This window comes from Cryptomeria japonica, chromosome 5 (genome assembly GCF_030272615.1).
Source record: "Cryptomeria japonica chromosome 5, Sugi_1.0, whole genome shotgun sequence".
Classification (NCBI taxonomy): domain Eukaryota; kingdom Viridiplantae; phylum Streptophyta; class Pinopsida; order Cupressales; family Cupressaceae; genus Cryptomeria; species Cryptomeria japonica.
The window spans coordinates 854,441,754-854,457,261 of NC_081409.1; the positions used below are offsets into that span (position 1 = coordinate 854,441,754).

General features: G+C 35.4%; 1 protein-coding gene across 1 annotated transcript in view; it reads right to left on the reverse strand.

Annotated features, from left to right (window-relative positions):
* Positions 1-4,485: 4,485 nt before the first annotated feature.
* Positions 4,486-15,508, reverse strand: part of LOC131876233 (L-type lectin-domain containing receptor kinase VIII.1-like) — a 107,887-nt gene continuing 96,864 nt past the window's right edge. Inside the window, exon 4 of the mRNA XM_059221112.1 lies at positions 4,486-4,800. Coding sequence (XP_059077095.1) covers positions 4,486-4,800 — 315 coding nt within the window. The remainder of the gene's footprint in view (positions 4,801-15,508) is intronic.

Sequence of the window (15,508 nt, forward strand, 5' to 3'; positions counted from 1 at the left end):
TTGTACTCCTTCATTTTCCATTCTGCTCTCATGAAGGCAAGCAGTCAGTGCACTAATCTCTTGTTTCAACTTTGAGATCTTATGATCTATGTCCTTTACCAGATCTTCAACTTTCCTCTAGTTCTCAAGCTCTTGACTAAACCGGATAATCAGTCCTTCCAACTCCTTTCTCAGATTGGAGTTTGAATCATTTAGCTTATTTACTTCTGCAATCATGGCTTCCATATTTTCTTCATCTTCAGAACTACTTTCAGATAGCTCCATCAGCTTCTCTGCATGTTCTCTCCTTTTTGCTTGAGATGCCTTGTATTTGACCATAAGATCATCATAGGCTTGCTCAGACTGAGTGAGCCGTTGAGTAATTTCCCTCAAGGTGTATTCCCCCATATATCTTTCCAAGTGGTTAAACTTATAGAAAGGTAGGCTCTGATAGCAATTGATGAATACTAAGAGGGGCGGGGGGGGGGGGGGGGGTGAATTAGTATGCGAAAAACCTTTGTACTTAAACACTTAAACAGTCTGAAGATAAACTAGTAAAACAATTTAACAGACAAACCGGTTATCACATATGCAAACCAAAATGCAAATAAATCATTCACCCACAAAAGCAATACAACCATAACACAAGATATTTGATGTGGAAACCTAAATGGGAAAAGCCACGGTGAGATGGAACTCACAAGTCACTATCTGCAGAATAGAAACTAGACCGGTTAAGGTCAGACCGGTTAAGGTCTTAAAATGTTCTTCACTAGAATAGATCCTATTAGGAATCTCAATCTCTGTTAAGAGATAAGTCCTATTAAAGACTATCTTGTTAGAGGATTTTAGATTCACAGAAGTGAACCACCTTGTTAGAGGATTTTACAAAAGGCTTTTGGGCCTACCCGGTTAAGGGCTATAGACTTATCAAAGATGTGAGTAATCAACAAGTGTTTGATTTATCTAATAGCACAAATTGCTTGGTTAGATCCAGTATAGCTCACTGCTAATGCATTCCAGCATTACTTCAGTCTTCTCTATCTCTCTCTCAGTTACAGCTTGATCTTCTCAGATAAGATCGCTCTTACAACAACTCAACAACCACCTTAAACTCTAGCACATCATAAACCCTTTTGACAACTACTTAAAACCCTAGACATGATGTCCTTTTTTAAAGGAATCTGATTTCATGTCGGTCCAATAGGATTACATTACAATTTCCTAGGTTCAATGAATCTAAACATGCTCAGTAACATGACACAAAAGGCACTGTCAATCAATTGGTGGATTGGTAACTCATCACAAAATGTCGGTTGGTAACTCATCACAGAGTATTACCGGTTCATACAAAATACCGGTTGCCGGTTTGATAAAAATGAAGACTGGTAAGAATGTGCTATGCTACTTTGCTCCCTTGTACCGCTTGAGTTCTACGAACCACTTGGGGTCGATATGCCACTTCAGACCGGGAAACACATTCTGCAAAATCACCAATAGTCTAAAGACTAGAGTACAACATACTGGTTGGAACAAATACCGGTTGAGCTCTAGCTCATACATATAAAGGAGATCTCAATAAAAGTGTGTGTCCATCAATGACAATCACAACATAAACATCAAAAATGCCAACAATAGATTTTCACTTTCAGATGACAAAAACATCGTTTGCAAGTTAAGGAAAGCTTTATATGTATTGAAACAAGCTCTTAGAGCTTGGTATGCAAGATTGGATAAATATCTTTTCAAGATTGATTTCAGTAAAGGTAATGTTGATAGTAATTTATATTATAAGAACATGGATGATGACATATTGATTATTGAGGTCTTTGTTGATGATATCATTTTTGGAGGTAAAGATAAGTTGTGTATAATATTATCTAACAATATGAAGAATGAATTTGAGATGTCTATGATTCGGGAGATGAGATTTTTCTTAGGTTTGTAGACTACTCAAACTGATAAAGGTATTTTCATCTATCAAATTATGTATACTAGAGAGCTATTGAAGAAATTTGGTATGCAAAATTGTAAACTGGTTAGTACTTGTATGGTTACAAGTGAGAAATTGACGAATAAAGATGCATCTACATTGGTAAATCTTACTAGGTACAAAAATATGATTGGTGGTTTGTTATATCTGACTCAGACTAGACCAGATATAATGAATGCAATTTGTATTATATCTAGATATCATAGTGATCCTAGAGAAAATCATGAGAGTGCAGTGAAATGGATTTTCAAGTATTTGTTGGGAACAATTGAATATGGTTTGTGGTATCCTAAAAATGATGACTTTACATTATGTGCATATACAGATGTAGATTGGGATGGATATGTTGGTGACCAGAAGAGCACATCCAGTGGAGCTTTCTTTCTTGGAAAGAAACTTGTTTCATGGATCACCAAGAAGCAGTCATGCACTTCTTTATCTATTGTTGAAGTTGAGTATGTTGTTGTTGCTACTAAGTGTACACAAGTTCTATGGATGAAGCAAATGTTGAAGGATATAAAGGTAGATTGTAATGAACCCATAGTTATTCATTGTGATAACTCTGCTGCTATTGATATATCAAAGAATCTAGTATTTCATTCTAAGACAAAGCACATATCTATCAAGTATAACTTTTTGAAGGAGAAGGTGGAAGAAAATGAAGTCAGATTGGTTTATGTGAACACTAAAGAGAAGATTGCAGACATTTTCACTAATACTTTGCCTAAATAATAATTTGAGTACTTCGTAGATAGGTTGGGGGTTTCTACTCCTCTGGTAGAGACCTGAGTGATGTTGATTAACATCAATCCAGTATGCATTATTAGATTTATCTCATTCCAAATTGATGTGATGGTGCTACTACTCAAGGGGAGTAGTCAGCTATATTATTCAAAGGATTTATGATTTTTATTTGATGTTTTATTCTAGATCTTGGGCATTGATGTCAAAGGGGGAGTGATATATGTGAAAAATAGAGCTTAATAGAATATCAGTCAAAAGCGAGTTTGGTTAAGAACTTAATTGCTATATAATTTTGTGGGAAGATCTTTTGATGCACATGATAAGTGGTGTTGGTGCGGCTTCTAGATGGCTTTCAAGATGCTGTTGGTTATCTTGTTCATGTTCTAGTTCATCAATAGTGTTGGATTTGGTTTATGGCAACCTATTTTGGGTCCGATTTCTTTAACGTGTTGGAGGATGTTCCTAATGCATTATTGATGGCATTTAATGATTGGGTTACATTGTTTTTAGCCTAAGCCAACTTGGTTGATCATTGGATTATGGGTTTATGTTATGAATTTATTGTATAATCTTTTAGGTGGCGGACCTAACTATTTAGGTCTCGATTTGGTATAAATATGATGTAAGATCTCTTTGTAGATCATGGGTTGATAGGTCAAGGTTATGGGATGATCCGTGTGCGAATAATGTTGTAATCATATGCAAAAGGTTTGGCCAACCATAGGTGATTGAATTGGGTTTGTAAGAGAGGTTTAAGGCCTCTGGTATTGAGCTTAAGCAGAATGGTACTCAGGCATACGAGATGTTATACTTGCAGTTCACTCTTCTTTCCAGATTGTAGTCCGATGTTTATGTAGTCAGTGAGGATCCTTTTTGTGATGAGAAGTGTGCTCTAGGATGTTGGCCTTCCTACATGTGGAAGCACCTCATATTGTAGTCACATACTTACTACATAAGTATTATATGACTGTGGGTAGGCTTCCCACTATGGGTTTTCCCTTTACCTAGTTTTCCATGTACAAATCTTGGTGTCATGCGTTATGGATGGATGCTAACTGTTTTGTGATTTATGTTTATGTTTAAATGCTTTATTAGTTATTCTGGTATTTGGTTTATGCATTCCGGTATTAATTTTATGTGTTACGGTAATAAGGATTTAAATGCTTAAAGTTCTATAATCTGGTGACAACTGATTCACCCCCGTCACCCCTGCCCCCTCTCAGTTGTCCTCTAGTTATCTAAGTTGTCTAACAAGAGTGTCACCATACACAGTTACACACATATTCAGGGGAATGTACGACAATAGAGAGGCAAATATTGAGATCTTTAAGACCTCTCTCATGGTGGGTCTCACTTTTGGTTCCAGATGAGAACACAACAATCCCACCAACAACAACAACTTCATTTCCTCACTATTTCAATAACCTAGGCCACCACTCTGAATTATTATTCATGCAAGGTAGTCAATGGGTTGCCTTTCACAAGAAATTTCCAAAACCATAGCTCCAAAGTTATGCATGTTTGATTTTGAGTTCACCTTTCCAAAACAATATAGTTTGAGTTGGTCTAGTCGTAGAGAATTTGTAATCTTGAAATAGTGATCACAAATTTAAATTTTATTAGAGGATAAGATATATATACCTCATTTCTAGTACAATTAAGTGCACGCCAAGAACAATGGAGTAGTCCCATAAAACTAAAAGTTGTCGATAGACTCATATACCAAATACTATGGAATAGTATCATATTGCTATGAATTATCTGCAGACCTATATACAAATCTCCTGACACCATAGACTATAAAAAAATATTTCTTCCTGTTCCACATACTCTTGTGCCATATATCCACTTGTCCGCGCAACCATGGTTGTGTGGGAGGCTGTGCGATCAGGTTCTACTCTTGCTAAACGAAATCCCTCCAGCTTTGCATTGAAATTGGAGTCCAACAAGACATTACTGGCCTTCATGTCTCTATGAACAACGCGTTGATCCCACTGTCCGTCTCCTTCTTCACCTTGATTATTCAGCCTTGTTTCTTTCCGTTTAAAATGCCACCACCTAGCAAAAACAGATACAACAGTTGCCTAGGAAGCAGACCAAGACGGATATCAAGATAATTTTCATGCAAGTCTTTTGAGTTCTTGATGCCGAGGAAACTGTATCTGACAAAGCAGAAGAGATAATATTTTCTTTGAGGGAGAGAAAATATATCCCACGAGTACACACAGGAAAAATTCCAAGCCTTCACTACGAGGATTTTAATTCCCGCTAAATTTAACCCTGACCTTCTCCGGAATATAGTAACGCAAATCTATTTGATGAGTCAAAATCGGGCTTATGGGTTTAGAAATAATAGTGAGATCAGAAGAAGAGCCATTATGTAAAAGAGATACCTGTAACTTCTTTGTGTCCCATTTTAATCTACCCTCGTGTCCCAAGCTATCCAATTTTTGAGAGTATTGTTTAGGAATTCACCTTCAGAGCTGAGCAAAATGTTTGCTACGGAAACAACTGAATTGACATCTATTTCCACATGGTTATATTATAGTTTTTACACACATAAAGGACAAGTTTGAATTAAGAAGTGCCAAAATTCCCCATTGTTCTTATGGATGACGAGGAGGCTTACCAGGAAAACAAGCCAGCAGCAATCGGAGTTTTGAAATTCTTAAAAGAATATCAATTATGGAAAAAAAATGTGAACACGAAATGGATAACATTATTTATGCAACAGGAAGGTCTTGAAGAGGAAATTCAAGTTGATGAACGAGCTCAGATGACGAAGCCATGGAGGAACCACTTTGAGGTTAGGGAGTTTTGTTTGTAGGTTTAAGTCATATATTTTAGATAGTTTTTCTGTAATAGAAAATGCCTCAGGATGGTTATTATAGATATGGAGTAGTTCTTTGGTTTTTGTACTAAAAGTTATAACAAATAGTTGAACTTTTCAGTATACATAGAAGTTTATACATGTTGTATTTGAAGGGATAGGGTCTCAGGCTTTGAAGATATGGTCTTTTTTTTTACATATGTAGACAATTTTAATTATCTTTAATCAAAATGGGTACTGGTCCTCCCAGCAATTTAATTATATATATAAAAAAGTTTTCATTGATTTAAACTAGAAGGGAGGGACTAGTAGTTGTATAGGGTTTAATAGTCGTGATAGCAATTGTGCTTATAGTATCCAGTCTTACCATAAACTTATACTATCTATTATAAATAAATAGTCCACATGTAAATAAAAAAACAACGAAATGTTTGTCAAAATAAAACCTATACTTGAACACATAAGAACCTGTAAATTTTAAATAAAAAGTACATATATAGGCTCAATAACAAGTGAAACAAATAATTTTTGTTTGAAATAAAATATCATAATTATCCACTCTAAGTGTGTCATTTATAAAACAAGATGCTCATTTAATAAAATAAGATACTTATTTAAACAAGTATTCTTATCATAGTGAAAAAATAGTATTCCTATATCTACAACTATTGGGGTAGAAATTTATATTCATTGGAGTATTTTATCTAAATAATTTGTCCCATCACAAATATAAAACGTAAGCACAAAAAGTGCGTTGTATTTTTCCATGAAATGTTGAAGATTTTCAACAAGTTTTAGTGTTCAACTATCGGTTTATTTGTGTTTGATATATGTTGTATTCTATATAATAATGTGTTTTGATTAGAGGGGAAAACAGGTTTTGAGGCAACCAGAAACTCCATACAATAGGTTTTGAAGGGACTTGAAACCCTCAGATCAAACAAGGATCTGTTGCCCAAAATAAACAGTTGCTAAAAGATAAAACAATGAAAACTAGCAGCCCAAACTAAGCCTAGCAGCAAAGAAAAAATAGTGAGACCAAGTTGTTATGGAAGAAGGCCAAATCCTTACACAACAAGGGTTTTAATAGGGCACCCTTAACCTTAACATAGAGAAAACATAGGTTTTTCAGAGCTCCCATAACTTGACCATAGATCTCCAAGTAACAATCACCAGAATCTTCTGATAAGCATACAAAAATAATCTAGGACTAGAGGGTTTTGAAAGGCTCCTTAAACCTTTGAGAGTGGGTTTTATAAGACTCTCACAACCTATCTAGAAGAAGATAGCAACACTGCCATCAATAGAACCTTTGTAAGAAAGCACTTGAGAATCATCAGACCCCACTAGCATATCTAGGCAACAAATAAAGCATCCACCTCCACCTCAATAGGAGACATATCAACTCCAGCCACCTCCATCTCCCCCTCCATAGAAGATAGGACCACCTCAATAAGAACAACTAGAGTAACCCCAAGATGTAGAAAATGAATCATATCACACAACACCAAGAAACCAAGCCATGGGGGAAAGAGAAACCCTTAACGAGAAGAGACCTAGGAGTCAAATGATATGGATAAGAAAGACCAGTACCCAATAATCTAGTAAAAAAAAGGGTTTTACAAAGGCTCCCTTAACCTTCCTCAGAAAACCAGGAATAGGGGTAATCATGAAGATCCCAAAAGAAATACTAACAACTCCAAGGGGTTTGGCCAGGATTCCCAAATCAAATACACTAGATTTTAGCATGGCTCCTAGAACCATACCAAGAAAGAAATAGTGCATCCTCCAAAGCAACACAAGAGGGCATAGGATGAGAAAAAACTGGTAGATCACAACAACACCCCAAGCAACATGGGAAGAGAACTCCAACACCAAAGGAAAACAACCACACTTAGGAACTCCCTGAAACAAATCAAAGGTAAATACGCCAAACAACACTCCACCTCTATAGGAGATGTAGTCACCTCAAGAGACATAGCCATGAAAAACCCCTGAAATGTAAATTAGGGAGGGAACCCAGAAAAATAGAAGAAGAAAAAGGATAGGTGTTGAAACCCTCTGAAAATGCTGACCACAAAAAATAGAGCCACCCTCAACCATCTACCCCCACAACTGCACACACCAGCCGTAGGAAAAATATGAGGCCACAACAAAGAGGGTGACCATTGCATAGATAGGCCACCTACAGGCTACCCACCATTCTGGTCGCCAAAAACACCAACCCCAATGAAAGCTCCCACAACCCAGACCAAAAGAGACATAACAACAATCTTCAATCCCAAAATGCCACCAAAAAAGAACACCTAGGAGTCAAGGATGTCAGTCTACAACCAATCATAGACAATAGGGAAATAGGAACGAGTGACTAGTAGAGAATAGTCAGCCCTCGCCAACCACCAATCACTGTGCATAAAGACAACAGAACTCCTGTGCAGAACACACCAACAGGGGATCAAAATATTCACCAAAGACCCAAAGGAAGAAGCAATGTAGACTCCCCATCATCTTCTCCATATTCATTCGCCTCTAGAGATTTGCCTCAAACCCTAGCACCACCCTTCCTCCCACTCCCGCTCCCACCCCTAGTTCCGCTCCTGCTTAATTTTATATAATAATATGTTTTTCTATAACAATAAATATTTTTTTGCGTTTAACCATTGATTCATTTATGTCAGATTTAAAAGTTAGAGATAACAAAATTTATGGTTACCAATATGTTATGTTGCATATAAGTTATATTTTAAATAAAAATGTGATATTTTACTAACAACAAATGATATTTTTTTGTTTAGATACTAGCCATTTTTAGATTAAGTTTTGGTCGAATCTTTAAAAAGTCATTTTTTAGGACACTTTGCACTAGACTTCCTATTTCAATGAGTTTCACAAAGAGTCACACCTCCAAACCTTAGTTGTACCTAGATAAGTGTCCAATTTACATTTCTAAATTTTTGTTGAGGTCTTACGATATTTCATTTAATGGATACTTGTTGACAAAGTTACCCCTCACAACTATTGGTCCCTCTCCCCTACATCCCATCTATATTATAGCATGCTTTTGTTACCAATTATGTAGTTGAGCTAATAAAATCACTAGAATGTTTATGTGCCATGTTTTCTAGAATGTAAGCAATTTTACAAAAAGAAATATAAATATTTTCACTTTTTAGATCCCCATACTTGTGCATAGTTTAATCATTGGTTAATAATTCTTTTTTTTTTTTTGATCGGTAATTGGCCGAAGCCTGAATAGCTTTTGACTGGAGCTATGAACTAGTGGGGACATAGTAGGGGGCCCCATCCCCATTACATATCTTTGAATTATTATTATTATTATTATTATTATTATTATTATTATTATTATTTTTATTATTATTATTATGTTTGATTAGATTGACCCCAAGACCTTCCCCATCCTATGGAAGGCCAAGAGTCACAGCTTAGAATTCCACTTCAGATGTCCCTATTGGAAATTGAACTTGGGTCTCCACAGTGAGAACCCAAAGTTTTAACCAGTTAGGCTCAACCCTTTGGACATTGGTTAATAATTCTTAACCATTGGGTTATATTTGGTTTATAATAAAAAGAGGATTGTTATCTTAAGTTACATATTCCTTAAATGTGATATAATTAATGATACTATCGGTCACAAACATATTGATATAAGAATCTATCATATTCGATCTGAACTATATTTTTTAATTAGTGATTCATATTATTAATTAATTTTTATTCTACTATTAAAATAATCTATTATATTTATTTTAATAAAAATATGTTTGTACATTCTTTTTGATTCATAACAAGAGAGTTTGTAGTCTACACCAAATTAAGTGAAGCCACAAATGAAGGTCCTCATTCTTGGTTTGTGTGCATTGCATCAATACAAGTAGTTAAAACCCATCAGATCAATAGTCTAGTCAAGGCGCAACACATGCAAGTTCACTAGCCCAATTAAGGTTTACAACATGAAATTACTAACACAAAATCCAATAGCTTGAATGTAAAGATTAAAATTTGCTAGTACAATAAATCAACAAGCACATAATGATCATCACCATAATGATGTAATAAGGGTTTGAACATTAATTACTACAAGAACAATACTATTATTTAACACTCGCAATATAAGTTCTTGAATAACATATTCCTTCACAAGATCACTAGAACCTCTTTGTCAGGTTAGGTAGAGGATCACTAGCACCTTTTTGTCTCCCTAAGTCTATCTGCAATGTCGTAAGATGGCCTCTAGTGGTAAGAATTTATCCATATGACATGGAGCTAATGAAAATAATGTAATAATAGAATTTTCAAGGATCAAAAGTCTCATTGGTTGGTCCTAATCAATATGATCATTTATAAGTTTAAGAAGAACATAAAGTTCTTAAGTAAGAATAGGCATTCACATCCCAACTTGCATCTAGATTGGTGTGTCACCAAAAATATGGAGTTGTCAAATGTCATATTTAATTTTAATAATGCTCTTGTTAGGATTAGAAATAGCATTAAATAGTCCACCCCCCCCCTCCTGATTCTAGTTGCTTGAGGTTGAACTTCAATGGGTCCTCTAAAGGGAATGCGGGCCTAGTAGGAGGGGTGACATAATTAAAATAATGAAAGAAAAAGTGGTGTCACCTACATGAAAAATATTTGTATCCAAACCTCCAACATGGCTAACATCCTATTAGCATTTCATGGTATTTGAATCACCAAAAATAATGGACAAAAATTGATCATCGAAGGTGATTCCAATAATGTTATATAATGATGTTTCAAGGCATAGCTAAACCAGGTTGGCAGGTGGCTCATATAATTTATAGGTGCCATGGTGTCAATTTTGCATTGGACCATGTGATATATAAATTTATCCTCAAAGAAGGCAACACGACTTTGGATAGGTTAGCCAACTTGGGTCCTTTCTCTAAGGGGATTAAGATTTGGATGGATCAATACTGATTTCCTACAAATATATGTACCATGATTAATGGGGATATAAACATCAATGAGTTTTGAATATATAGAAATTGCATTTTTTCTTTGTATGTTGTCCATGACATACATCAATCATTTCATAAAGTAGACTTGCCTTTTTAAAGGAAGCAAAATTGACATTTCTAATATTTCCCTTAATTGTGTTTTCCCTAATCCTAGTTTCTATAATCTAGTTTCAACCCTTAGCTTTGGTTTTGTTGTGTTGACTATATGAGGTGATTTAATTCAAATGGAGCTTGATAGTTGTAATAAATTCAAAGAGAACGAGGCTCTCTAGGAGAAAGTGGTAGAGGGTAATCTAGATAACTATGTACAAGACATAAAGGTCTTTGATCCCTTGTTATCAAAATATTTTTCCCAATCTTAGGAGGAAAAAGAAGTCCAAGTGGGGAGGTACAGTTCATAGTGTCAATGGAGGCTATAGTGGCCACCACCTAGTTGGTTGTGGAAGGAATTTCATTCCAAAAAAAGCCTAAGGGTAAGTATAAGGAGGACTTCAAATGATTTCTAGGCCCATGTAACAATGTTGTTTGTCTCTACAGAGGGTTTGAAAGGGATAATATATTGGGAATCTAAAAAGAGGCAACATTGTTCTTGATGCAATTTGACACCCCAGACAAGTGGTTTAAGCGCTTCCACTCCCAACTGTTTCCCATTTTTAATCATTTAATGTATGACATAAAAATTAACTTTTTCTTTTGTATTTTCTCATCCATTTCCCAATCTATTGTGGAGGCAAAATCTAAAGGTAGGTACCTTCCCTTGAACCAACGTGTCATTATATGCCTTTATAATTTTCACCTGGGTTTAACCCCTACTTGTTGCCCTACCATTAATCCTTCTAGCTCAGACCTATGTGTTGAGTTATCAATCAACCTAATTGATAGTAAAGCTATCCCAAATGACTAGAAGAATCCTATTTGAATTAACCCTTCTAGGACTACTAAATTAAAAAAGTTGCTCGACCCCTTGTTGGTGAATGGTTTGTTTAAAAGATGGAAACTATTGAACAAGATTAAGAGGAAATGACTCCTTCTTGGTCCACTGGGTTTGAATGGACTCTTGCTAACTCTTTGAGCTATGTTTCTACCCTTCCCATCCTCTCACCCTCCTACCCTATATCTCCCTTCATTCTTCACCTGTGAATTTTTTATTAAGGAGGAATTTCTTCTCTTCGCAACCAACGTGAATGAACTCTATGAGGGGTTCAATAAGAATTAACCTACCATTTGATTGGCTTATATGAGAGTTTGAGGTGACAAAGAAGGAAATTAACAAACTTGAATCCCTCATTGAAGTGGATGCTAGATCCTTGAGTTGGGATATGAACGATAATGATTAGGGTGCTTGAATGGTAGTGGGTAAATTCATTGAAATGGTTGAAAAGTGGGAATTTTTGAAGGACATAATGAAGGAGCTTATGTTGGTCATGGTTGGTCATTGCTGCTGCTAGGATATGTTGTTTTCATTGATGTCAACATATTCCTGTGATTTATTCTAGTGTGATTGTGAAGATTTTCTGATTTGGTTTGTAGTATTGTTTTGTGGATCACTATTTTATAGAGGTTGATATTTCCTCTGGTATATTAAGGTGTGATCAGATCTGGTGCTAAAATTTTGGGATATCTTTTTAGGATGGTCTTTTATATCTTCATTCCAAATGGATTGTGATTTGGTGCTTTGCAAGCTATCTTTCTTCATCACAGTTGTTGACTGGTTGTGTTCTTGAGCTTTCAGATGTTGATCAATGAAGATTTGATAAGTGGTGTTTGTGTAGCTATTTCAGATGGTTCTAACATGATTTCTGGTATTTTCTAATCATGTCCTATTTTTTTTGGTGATCGACATTAATTGTTGTGCGAGTTTTTGGTTGTTTCTATGAACTAGTGATCATTTGTGTGTTATGCGGTATTTTTTGTGGTGTAGCGTGTTGCAATTGATCTTGGCATGATTTTCGATGCATGTAATCATTTGGGAATTTGATTTAGGACCATGCTATGCTATGTAAAGTATTATATTGGTCCAATGGTCGATCTTTGTATCGTGTGTTTTAATATTGTAATTGAGGGTTGAGGATTTATCTGACCTTATTATCAAGGTTGATGAATTGTATATATAGGTGATACAGTCATGTAGTTTTCAAGTTGATGTTGTTTCTGTTGTGATAAATGGTAAACAACTAAGAGGAGGGTGGTTGAATCATTTTTTAACATATTATATCAATTAATCTATTTTACAACCTTAAATCGGAGCATATAAACATTAAGTACCAAAATAGCAGAAATATATATTGATAAGCAATAAAAGTTAACAATGAAACAAATAATCAACACAATGAAACCATACCACATAACACCATGATTTGTACATGGAAAACCCCAAAAGGAAAAAACCATGGTGGGAAGCCTACCCACAGTCAGATTATACTTTTGTAGAAAGTATGTGATACAATGAGGGACCTGCACATGTAGAAAGGCACACTACCTAGACCGTACTTTTCATTACAAAAGAGTCTCACTGATTATAGAGAGGTAATAACCATCTCAAGATAAATGGACAACAATCCAGTAGAGTGAACTGCTAGAGATAGCATCTACCATGCCTGATTACAGTCCTGGTTAAGCTCAATATCGGAGGCCTTTAACCTCTTCCTTAATCCCAATTTGATCACCTATTGTTGACCAAATCTCCATCGCATATCATATTGCATTTCAAGACCATGACACATATTCCCTATGATCTACAATGAGATCTTACATCATTTATACCAACCCTAAGTCCTAAACCAATTAGGTCGACCACCTAAAAGATATTACAATAAGATCATTACATAAATTCATATAACATTGATATGCCATGTCGGCTTCAGACCAAAAAAACAATAACCAATCCATAGAACATCCCGAAACATCTTGGTAATGTTTAGAGTTCACGTTAACATGATACCGGTCCATAACTCCTAACCTATCTCTCAAATAAATCAATTGAAATTCCTTTCCTTCTACCTTGTCCTTCAGAAAGTTATACTTTCTTGATATATGATTACTCTTAGAGTGAAATCCCAGATTCTTAGACATGTCAATAGATGCAGAGTTAGCATACTAGATAATGTCAATTCACTATAATTTACCTTGATATCCTTCAATCATTTCTTCATCCACAAGACTTGAGTGCAATTAGTTGTTGCTGCTGCAACATATTCAGCTTCAGTAGTAGATAAAGAAATGTATGACTATTTTTTTCTGATCCATGAAACTGGTTTCTTTTCATGAAAGAAATCTCCACTAGAAGTGCTCTTCCTATCATCATTATCTCATGCCCAATCTGAACTAGTATATGCACATAAAATGAAATCATCATCTCTGGAATACCATAAGCCATATTCTCTTGTTCCCTACAAGTACCAAAATATCCTCTTTACTACACATTCATGATTTTCTTTAGGATTACTTTGATATCTTGAAATAATACTTACTGCATTCATAATATCTGGTCTAGTCCAAGTTAAATATAATAGACCACCTATCAAAGACTTATACCTTGCCGGATTTACCATTGTATAAGTATCCTTGATAGATAATTTCTCACTTCTCACCATAGGAGTACTTACTGTTATGACTCGGAGGCAAATTAGAGGGGCGGGGGGGGGGAGGAGGGGGGGTGAATCAGTTGTCTATTAATTTCAACCCAATTATAACTTAATCAAACTTGATACTTAATACCAGTAAACCAAACTTAATGTCCGTTAAGAGATTAACAGTTAATATTAATACCCGTGAAACATAATGCATGAAACGGAAAGAGAAACAACATCCACAACACATAGCACATAGATTTGTATATGGAAACCCTATAAGGGGAAAAACCACATTGGGAAACCTTACCCACAATCAAATGATACTACTGCAGATAGTATGTGTGTACAAATGGGGTCTGCACATGTAGAAAGGCCAATTGCCTAAATCTCACTGCTTAATCACAAGATAGGAGTCTCACTAATTACAATTGGATGATTAAATCTAATGATAATGTACTGCTAAAAGTAGCATCTCCAATGTTGGATTCAGTATCAGTTAAGCTCTGATAATGTTCTTCAAACCTTCCTTGAACCTTCAAATGATGTCTGCATGAGTAGATCTGCTTATATTCTAGTATACTGAATATCACAACCTTACCATACCATATTCCATACCATATCTTAATCTCAAAATTGAGATCTTACATATATAACAAAACCTAAGACTAAATGTGTAGGTCGGCTCACTAAGAATATTACAATTAAATCAATTACAAATAACTCAAGATGTGATGCATCATGTCGGCTCAATGTAATTATAACAATAACCAATCAATTAATCCTCTCCATAATGTGTTGTGTTGTTCTGGAATAGATAATGCATGCCAGTCCATAACCTAGACCAATTTGCCAGTAACAACAAATATGTCAGGTCGATTAGACCAATAACCAAAATACCAAAACCAAGTGTCCAAACCATATCTTTGACATAACCAAGTGATCTTCAGATGATAACAAGTCATCCTCAGTGCCGGTGAACAATATAACCTTCCGTTGAACCAAATACAGTGACTATGCATAAGTCACTGAACTTGCCAGTGAACATAACCAAAGATCTTCATAAGAATAAGTGCTGATAAGTGTTGACATCAATGACAAAACCAATGCAACACATCCATAATACCAATAATCTCCCCCTTTGGCATTGAAGGCAACACAAGATGGAAAAACCATCTAAGTGCCAAAGTAGAAATGCCAAAAACCAAAAACCAACAATCTCCAAAATAGATCAATACCAGAAATCAAAATACAAATGTAGAGAGTAAAAATTTCTCCCCCAATGAATAATCTCTCCCCAAAAGATAATGTGTTTTTCCATAGATATCTCTCCCCCTTTGACATAAAATTCCAAAGAAATACAAATACCAGATACAACCAATCACAGTAACCA